At 37.3% G+C, this 10,561-nt stretch overlaps 1 protein-coding gene across 1 annotated transcript in view; it reads right to left on the bottom strand.

Annotated features, from left to right (window-relative positions):
* Window positions 1-3,776: 3,776 nt before the first annotated feature.
* Window positions 3,777-10,561, bottom strand: part of LOC107561650 (GTPase IMAP family member 8-like) — a 20,179-nt gene continuing 13,394 nt past the window's right edge. The window contains exons 2-3 of the mRNA XM_016246121.1: window positions 5,739-6,296; window positions 3,777-5,256 (exon numbers count right to left, since the gene is read on the bottom strand). Of these exons, the coding sequence (XP_016101607.1) occupies window positions 3,815-5,256; window positions 5,739-6,279 (1,983 nt within the window). The 5' untranslated portion in view covers window positions 6,280-6,296 and the 3' untranslated portion in view covers window positions 3,777-3,814. The remainder of the gene's footprint in view (window positions 5,257-5,738; window positions 6,297-10,561) is intronic.

Below are 10,561 nucleotides of genomic sequence, written 5' to 3' on the forward strand. Positions count from 1 at the left end.
TGACAGATTGGGGTGGGCATGTAGAGCTAGGTCAGTTTGGCTGAGAAAAGGTCAGGCAGGATGGTATTGAAGGCCGAACTGATGTCTACAAACAAGATCCTTGCGTAAGTCCCAGGTCTATCAAAATGTTGCAGAATATAATGAAGTCCCATGTTGACTGCATCATCCACAGGCCTGTTTGCTCTGTAGGCAAAATGAAGAGGATCCATCAAGGGTCCAGTGATGTTCTTCAGGTAGGCCAGGACCAGTCTTTCAAATTACTTAATGATCAGAGACCCGACATTCTCACATCTATGGTCATTAAGTCCAGTGATTTTGTTTTTTTGGGGAGACTGGAATGATGGTGGAGCATTTGAGTAGCAGGGAACTTCACACAGCTTCAGTGATCTGTTGAAGATCTGTGTAAAGATGGGGGCCAGTTGATCAGCACAGACGTTTAGACAGGCAGGTGAAACACCATCGGGGCCTGAAGCTTTCCTAGTCTTCTGTCTTCTAAAGACCTGGTTCATATCCTCTACACATACCTTAAATGCAGGTTGAATGGTGGGGGAGGGAGGGGGGTTGCAGGGGCTAGGTGAATGTGTGAAGTGCAGATTAGAGCAGGTGGGATGTTATGGCGGGCCAAAAGGTCAGAAAATAGTAGCTACTGGCAATTGTATAGTGAATTCCCGTGACAAGTCATTAGCCCTGAGTTTACCACTGATAAGCCGGCGGTGCATCTGTTTACACACTCTCCTCAAGCGGTGGGCGACTCACTTTCCTCACGCAGCGGACCACTGACTCTCCTTAGCCGGTGACTTACTTTCCTCACGCAGCGGTCCACTGACTTTCCTCACGCAGCGGACCACTGACTCTCCTCAGCCGGTGACTCACTTTCCTCACGCAGCGGACCACTGACTCTCTTCAGCGGATGACTCACTTTCCTCACGCATCTGACCCATGAGCGGACCACTGACTCTCTCTTCATGTACAGGGACCGAATATTAGAATTAAAATGACTTCTATATTTGATCCAAAAGACTATTTAGATATGATATTTAAATATTCAGAAACGTGTACAGTGTATTATTTTTTGTTTAACTTTCATTAAAATATTTAAATAAAATGAGAAATAATTGCCTATTGCAAATTTATGAATGCATGGTTAACTTTATTTTTTTCCTGCAGTTACTAGGCTATATGTATTGAGACATTTCAAAATCTATATTTTGTAAAAAAAATAAAAAAAATAAAAAATAGTAATAATAATACAATAAATAAATAAATAATTTATTTTTTAAGTAACGTTAATGTTGGCGAAGTACTCAGAGTAGCCTAATACGACACCTTGCGCTCTACTTTTGTGTTCTTGCTCGTTTTTTTGGGTCGACAACTTATAAAAACGTAATTCTGGGGTTTTAGCTTGTTTGCTGTACACCTTGACACACAGCAGCTTTTAGACATTGTTGTGTATTTTGTTATAAGTCAGAAATGACAAGGACGCAGCTTCCCGCAATACAAAATCAATGGTGAGGGTTGGATTGGTGGTCCTCTGTATATACAGTCAGGTTAAAGGTGCAGTAGGAGATCTGGGAAAATGCTAACTTTAGCCTGATAGCACTGAAAGCGAACGTCCCACCCTCCCTGCAATCGCCGTCCAATGCCACGCCCCTGAACGCATTTACGCACAGACCAGAATACCAGAGACAACATTACAATAGGCTACATCAGCGTTTCCCAATTCCAGCCCATGTTCCGAAGTGAAGTAAACTTCAACGGATTTCCCCTGCTCAGGGAGTAGGGAGCAATGAACACTGTGTAGGGATCATATCGATCAGAACACAGTTCATGCACGTAGCTCACTTCTAACGAGCTGGTTATCTGAATCTTGAGGACTGGAATTGGGAACCGCAGGGTTACATCATGTGTCATTCACTGGTGAGAAAACTTTAAAAGTACTACAATACCAGGAAGGAAGATCGGGTTGTTGATGTTTGTCTGCCATTCTCGCTCTGTCTACACAGCGTGCGTGAATGCGCTGATGATGTATCCTGTCTGCGTGAACCGGGTACGCAGAGGTATACAGATACATAAGTTGACAGGCAGATAGGAAAGCTAATTAAAACATTCGGACCGAGCGTTTTGATTGGACGTACATTTCTTGGTCCTACGCCTTATATAAATACAGATAAATAAATTTAGACCACTTAACTTAATGATTGCTATCGGGATGTGAAAAGACTTTCAACCAGCATAACAAAAAATTTTCTGAAGACAATCACCTATTGCAACTTTAAGGCAGCGGTTTTCAATTTCATTGGTGAATTGGACGTGGTACCCTACCTAAAAATGTTTCCACCAGCTGCCACTGCTTTTTTTTTTTAATTAGCCAAAAAGGTATTTGTTTCACTTTAAAGTATTGAACATTCATAATAGCACCAAGTGCCATTTTGTATCTTGTTTACTTTCAGGTTAGGCTATGTCTTTTATAATTGTCTAATAGGCAAATATAGACAAAAAAATTAAATCCGATTAAAGTATTAACACAAACAGTTGTACTTTTTTTTTATTGAACACAGAGTAATATCATTCACAATGCAGTCTGGAAAATTATTTTTTTAGTTTAAACAACTTCTCAAAAAACAAATTGGAGTCAGGCATTGCATTTCAGTGGAGTTTTTTTCTGAATAATGCACTGATACTATAACTCAGATTTCAATGTATTTTGTAAAGTTTGTTACTTTAACTTGATCTAACCTTAAAAGTCCATTGAAACAAAATTTGTGTTAACAGAAATAGATTATCAAACAAAAAATCTAAATATGATTATAATCTGAATAACATTTTTAATTATAATCTGTTTATAATCTGATTATAATCTGAATAACACACTTGTGAAGTTTATTTGACAAGAGAAAAAAGTTGTTATTAAAAGTTATTCTCTTTTTTTTCATTTTTTAATAGTGTGGGGTGCTCACACTTCAGTGTCCAGATATATTTTTCATAATGTTATTATAGTAAGGTCTAAGTGATAATGTTTTTATTTTACAGGACAACTTTAATACAAATGATATTAATATTGTAATTGATTAATTATAGACCTTAAAAGCTTCTCCTTTTGGCAACAAATTTAGAAACATTTCACATTAAAGATTTGGGAAAATGGTTAACACATATTAAAAGCAAGTTATTTGTGATTCAAACTCAGAGCACTTGCAGAGATGGAGTTTGCGTGGAGCAGCATTTACTGTGAACCATCTGAGCTGTTCACAATGCTGGATTTACTGGAACTGGTGCTTGCATGTAAATGAAAACTGAATAGTGCTGTGCTTTACTCTCAAGTAATTGCAGAGTATTGCAGCCTTTCTTGTTTGATAATCACTCTTAGCAAAATCACAATTTCGACAATGTGATTCATTCATTGTTTTGGTAATCATACGTACAAATCAATTACAGTAATGCATTCACAATGTCTGATGTCAATACAATACAAAATGATGTAAAGAAAAATACTGGAAAATAAACATAAAAGTCAAAAAATATAAAAATCTAAGTCTTTTTCTCGTTTTTCTCTTATCGGTTGTAACAGATTGTATTTTCTTGTCTTGTGGAAGAATATCTGATTTATTGTTTTCTATACATGTATCACATGAAATAATTTCTAATTCGTTTTTTAATTTTGCACAACATACAGGTAAATTATTGTGGAGAATTTATGACAAAATTTAAAGACAAATATCTCAATTCAGTTCTTCATTATATACGGTAATTAATTACCCTCAACCTACATTGCCGTTTGTATTGATATTATCTTTCATGATACTTGCAGCATACTTTAGTGAGGCCCCTGCTTTTTATCAACAATCAAGGCTACAACTCTGCCAACAACTCCACAAACAATTTCACCAGCAACTCCACCAATTATAGCACCAACTGCGATGCCTTTTAAAAAATATTTCCAATACTTGGAAAAAAAATTCTTAAATCCACTTGTCTCTTCGGAATCTGGTGTGTTTTTGTGCTCCTCTTGTTGTTTCTCATTATTCTCTCTCTGCATCTCCACACTAAGTTTTTCTATTTCAGATCTCAGAGCTTCTATTTTTCTGGTTTTATCCTCCATCTCCTTTTTCATTCCCTCAAGCTCCTCTTGTCTTAGTTTCTCTCCTTGATTTCTCTCTTCTTTGTTTCTCTGCATCTCCACTCTAAGTCCTTCTATTTCAGAGCTCTGAGCTTCTATCTTTGCACTTTTCTCCTCTTTGTTTCTCTGCATCTCCACTCTAAGTCCTTCTATTTCAGAGCTCTGAGCTTCTATCTTTGCACTTTTCTCATCTGTCTCCTTTCTCATTTGTTCACTCTCGTCTTGTCTTTTTTTCTCTTCTTGATTTCTCTCCTCTTTGTCTTTCTGCAGCTCCACTCTAAGTCTTTCTATTTCAGATCTCTGAGCTTTTATCTTTCTGCTTTTCTCCTCTCTTTTTTCCCTCTCTCTCTCCATTTCCTCTCGTCTTTTTTTCTCCTCTTGTTGTTGTCTCACATTATTCTCTCTTTGTATCTTTGTTCTGATGTTCTCCTCGGTCTCCTTTCTTGTTTTATCAATCTCCATTTTTTGTCTGAATCTCAGAGCATCTTCAAACATTTCATTACTGTAGTATCCTCCTCCATTCTGCTTTATCATTGTGTCAATCTTCTGCAGTAGATCATTCACCTGCTCTATGTTATTCTCATCTCTATTGTTGAAGACATGATATCTGCCTCCACACTGATCAACTATATTTTTTAGATTTTCATTATCATTAATGAGCTTTTCTACTGACATTTTTTGTAGCTGATCTTCATGTGTGAAGAGAATGATGGAGTATTTTAACACTTCTTCTCCAAACAACATCTCAATGATCTGAGGAATCTCTACCTCCTGGTCAGTGAATCTATTATTCACAGGAAACACAATGAGAAAAGCATGTGGTCCAGGACAGGATAAATAAACACTTCTCGCTATCTCTATCATGAACTGCTCAGGTGCCATCTGTGTGTCAAAGAATCCAGGAGTGTCAATTACAGACACGTTCCTGCCTGAAACAGTCGCATGTTTCTCTGAGGATTTACGGGTCACTGAATTTGTGCCATTTAAAGATTTAAACTCTTTCTTTCTCAGTATTGTGTTTCCAGATGCACTCTTCCCAACGCCAGTTTTACCCAGCAGCACAATTCTTCTGGATAAACGATTGGAAACAGGAATCTCCTGGATGTTGGTGGAAATTCTTTTTGGTCCTTTTTGTGGCACTGAAAAAATATAAAATAAAATAATAATAATACACATTTTTTACATTTGTACATTTATATTGTGCCAACTACTACATCTAATAATGTAGTAAACTGCTAAGTTATTGTAAAATTTTACTGTTAACTTGTTGTAGATGCTAATGATTTAGACAGGGGTTTTCAAACCTGTCCAGGAGCACGCCAGCGCTGCACATTTTGTATGTCTCCTTCATCAAACACACCTGATTGAACTCATCAGCTCATTACTAGATACTGCAAAACCTGAAGTGGATGTGTCAGATGAGGGGTACATACAAAATGTGCAGTGCTTGATGTCCTCTGGGATAGGTTTGAAAACCCCTGGATTAAGCCACTCTCTTTTTATTTACAACAAGAAAGTAAAGGTTCTCCTTTATTGTTAATCTTTGTTTGGGAAACTTCATTAATGAACAAGAAAGCATATTTCCTTCATGCCTAATATGAACAGACATCAATACACTTACAAGTGTGTATGTTCCCCTGGACAAGTGCAGACAGAAGAGATTTCACTTGGCCACCACATCTTTTTCTATCTTTGTTGTTCAATACGTGGAATCTGGGTTCATACATTTGTACAAGTTTCTTCAAAGCTTCATTCTCATCAATGACAGTACTTATGGCTCCTTCTTCAAGTTCATCTTCTCTGGTGAAGATAATCCAGGTATTGTCTTTGTGTTTTTCTCCCAACAACTCCTCAATTTGTTCCACAATTCTTTGATCTTCTTGATTGAATCTGTCTGCCCGGAGAACCAGGAGAAATGCACACAAGCCCGATTCACATTTCTGCAGGACTTCTTCATATATCCCATGCTCTGCATTAGAAAATCCTGGTGTGTCATAAACTCTGACAGGCAATCCACAAACATCACCAACTTCAACGGTAACAGCTTCTGTGAGTGATGTGAAAGCTTCCCGTCCCAGTATTGTGTTTCCTGTTGAACTTTTCCCAACTCCCGATCTTCCCAGCAAGACCAAATTTAAACGGATATTTTCCATCATCTCCATTTTTTTTATTTCGTAGCCTAAAAAGTAGTGACATAAGCATGGTTTAAGAGAGATAATAATAAACATAGAGCAATTTACTGCAATAACTGAAGTTGCCTATGAAATTATTTTCTATAATAAAATAAAAGTAATGTCAAATAAAGTTAATGTATTTGAATGTCAAATCCTTTAAATAAAGGTATTTTTATTCTGTATAACGACATTCCGTTAGCATCTAACATCTGAATTCCAATGTTTAATGACACAAATACAAAGTTCTGTCATGAAACACTAGATAACGCTGGCTGATAGGTCCTTAACTCAACCTGCTTCCAATCACACCATTCTATATAGGTCACATCTGATTGGTTCCTGCCGTATCAGTAGCCAATGAGCTCGCAGCTCAATCTTCAAATACTTGGTCAGCATTTGCTATAGCAGTTTGCAGTGCACTTTCAGAAAACCTTCCGCCTTCCCCAGCTCCACCTGTATAGATGTGCTATGGGTAATTCATGAATGCTATATTGTACAGCAGCAGGTTTTACTTTCCTACAGCAGCATGTTGTGTATTTATTTGCAGTAGCAAATCACATACTTGCTCTGCAGCAGCAGCGTAGCAGATCTAAGACCAAACAATGTCATACCCATTACCATGCCAAACACTCTGAGAGTTGTCATGACAGAACTTTGGACTACAACATAGTCATAAAATACAGAATGTCTTATAAATTATTGTTATGGGTTAATTATTCAATACATTTTATGCTGTTAACAGTACAGATTTTGAATGTCTCTCTTATCTAACACTAGAGATGTAGTCAAGACCTGCGACTGTATTCACAAACATTCTTAAGGCTAAATGTTGCTTATAACGTGGAAATATCATGAGCCGTTTAAAGGGTCCAGCTCTAAATTTTACATCCAACATCTGAAGGATGCCTGCAGTTGTCAATCCACAGTGCAGCTGAGTATAATAGGACTATATAGGAATGTTACAATGATATCAGTCTTTTAAAAGGGTATCACTTGTATCGTGAGGGAGTTTTCATGGGTAATATGTTATTAATTTTGCTTTATTGTTGTGTTGTGATTCTACATTAAGAGATCATCACAGTTTTAATTGTAAAAATATGAATGCGTTTTAAAACACATTGTAGTAGTTGAAATAAGTTGGTTAGTAATAAATGAATAAATGAATGAATGTGTCACGTGCATGTTGTTTTGATTTAGATTTGCCTGTGTTTTCTGTTCTCCCTGCCTTGACCCAGTTTTCCCTAGTCTCCTGATTTTGTCATTTTGTTCACCTGTGGCTTGTTAATTTACTTATTAGTTCTTTGTTTGGTTTATTATTTATAGCCCTGCCTTTCCTTATTTGTCCTGTCTCCATCGTTTAAAGTGGTTGATTTCTCCTACCTTCATTGAGGATTTATTAAAGACTATGTTCGTTTGACTATCTGCCTCCTTCGTACTCCTTCAAGCTCCTTTCCCCAGCAACCCGTGACCGAATGAATGAATGAATGAATGAGGCATTTATATAGCACTTTACTATGTACTACTCTACACCCCAAGCGCTATACATTTATATGAAGGGGTCTGTACTCATTCACTACCAGCGTGCAGTACCCACTTGGATGGTGGAGAGGAGAGAGAGCAAATTCAGTGGATGGGGATTATTAGGAGGCCATGACTGAAAGGGCAAATGGAGGGAATTTGGCCAAGACACCAGGGTTAAACCACTGCTCTTTACGATAATTGCCATGGGATTTTTACTGACCACAGAGTGTCACGACCTCGGTTTCGCGTCTCATCCAAAGGACGGTGCTATTTACAGTATAGTGTCCTTTCACAATACTAGGCCATTAGGACCCACACAGACCACAGGGCAGAGGTGGGGGACTCAAGTCAAGTCTGACTCAAGCCGCAAATTTAAGGACTTGTGACTTGCTTGACAAAATAAAGAAAATGACTTGACTTGACTTAAACTTGGGATTCAGTGATTTGAGACTTGACTTGAACTTCATGACTTGGCAGGACTTGACTTTATAAAAACTGTAATGAAATATTATTATTTTTTAATTAATAAATAATTGCGACTTATATTAGCCATACGACCCGGAAGAACGACCATATTAGCCCAGTTCTGTCAACACTGCACTGGCTCCCCATTAAACATCGTATACATTTTAAAATCTTGCTAATGCCTTATAAAGCCCTGGATGGTTTAGCTCCTCAGTACTTGAGTGAACTCTTATTGCATTATAGTCCCTCATTCCGCTACTATCTCAAAGCTCTGGCCATTTGATAATACCTAGAATATCAAAATCAACTGCGGGTGGCAGATTCCAAAAAACCCTGGCGCCTAAAGGGTTAATTATTCAGACTGTCCTCCAACAAAAAACGACCCTATAGGTCAAACTCCACCCCTAATCCTACCCTCACAGAAATCATGCAAAATCATGATTTACAGTGCATGTACATTTTATGAGCATGTGTGTTCTCGGGGATTGAACCCATGATCGTGATTGTTGATATATTGTTGTATAACGTGATGTTCTACCAACTGAGCTATACCAAACCCAAATTATGACACAGATAAAAGAGTACAAAGCATTAATAGGAAAGTGTCCTGTTGTCCAATGGGTCGTATTTCAGGGATAATGACAAACGACCTATACGGGCGTATTGGTTGGAGGACATTTTGTAAATATTTTTCTTAAAATTCATCTGAAGTGTGTCATTAAATTAAAGTGATTATAAATGATTAATCTCATGTTTGTAACTAACGATGTCAAACTTTAAATTCGCTGGTGTTTGCCTCTCAAAACATAGTGCTTTAATGTCAAATATGTCCCTAATGACTGAAAACAATATGGAATTGTGCCACGGGAATCATAATGTTTTTTCAATTAGAGATGATTCTCTTGCACCCAAAATTCAATATATATCGTAAAATGGCCCTAGTATGAGTTCATTTTTATATAGGGGTGTCAAACATAAGGCCAGATATTTAATCCGGCCCAGGGGACGATTTGAACAGTGATGGAAATAGCACTGGTCCACCGGCCATAAATCTCAACGGTTTTTAGTTTTATTTTAGCCGATCTCTATTCCGGACTTCTGAAAATGACTGCAAAGTCTGTAAACAGGACATTAACACACGCAAATGCTGAAGACTTTTCCTCTTATCTCCCTATAAAATAGTGGACTATAAATGCAGCAAGGAAACCTTAGCATCACCTAATGGCAGAGAATTTGCATAGTCATTCAGACCGTCTCTTTTTGCTCTAAATCTTGAACTTGTAACAATGTAATTTAAATAATAAATTAAAAAAACAACTCATGCTCGTATGTGTAGCATCTTTGTTTGGATTGTAATTAAAATGGAGTGGTTGCCTCTAATCTAATCGCTACACATTTTTAAGACCAAACTGGCCTGTTATAGAATAAACAACATATAAATTTGCTTAAAGAAAAAATTTATCGGCTACAAGTATCAGAATCGGACAATTTGCTGGTAATAAACAATGGAATATTGTACCATGAAAAATCTAAATGGGTGCGTTACTAATAAAAATAGTAAATAAAACATTATTTAAAAAAAAAATCTAAATTTAAAAGTATTATATAAATGTATTTTACATGGAAAAACAAATGCAGTTTTCAAAGAGCAGCGTGTTTTTCTAGTATTTTGCTAATTCATTTGTAGTCTGTAAGGTTAATATTAATGTAATTATCAGCACACCAAGGTTTAAAAAATGGAATTCAGCCTGCACGTGGTTAAATTTTTTCCCCATCTGGTCCTCAACCTCAAATGAGTTTGACACCCCTGATTTATAACAAATGATATTAAAGGGGTCATATGATGCTTTTTTAAAGATCGTTATTTTGTGTATTTGGTGTAACAAAATATGTTGACATGCTTTAATGTTCAAAAAACAAATTATTTTTCAAATACTGTACATTATTGTAGGTCCTCTATGCCCCGCCTCTCTCAAACGCTTCGTTTTCTATAAAGTCCCTCCTTCCGACAAGCGCAGTCTGCTCTGATTGGCCAGCTGACCCAGTGCATTGTGATTGGCCGAACACCGCAAGCACTCGTCGGAAATGTAACGCCCCTTACCATAAGTGCGAGCTTCATCTTTCAAAATAAATGTAAAGACAGAGCCCGAAAGGGGAACAGAGTCACGTGACAGACACAGTGATGAAGCGGGTATGTGTTTGCAGTACACAAGCCACGGTTAAGACAGCTGACTCCACTGTGATGTGACCCTGTCTCTCTCTCTCTCTCTCTCGCTCGCGCACA

This window comes from Sinocyclocheilus grahami, unplaced genomic scaffold (assembly GCF_001515645.1).
Source record: "Sinocyclocheilus grahami isolate Dianchi unplaced genomic scaffold, SAMN03320097.WGS_v1.1 scaffold786.1, whole genome shotgun sequence".
NCBI classification, from domain to species: Eukaryota; Metazoa; Chordata; class Actinopteri; order Cypriniformes; family Cyprinidae; genus Sinocyclocheilus; species Sinocyclocheilus grahami.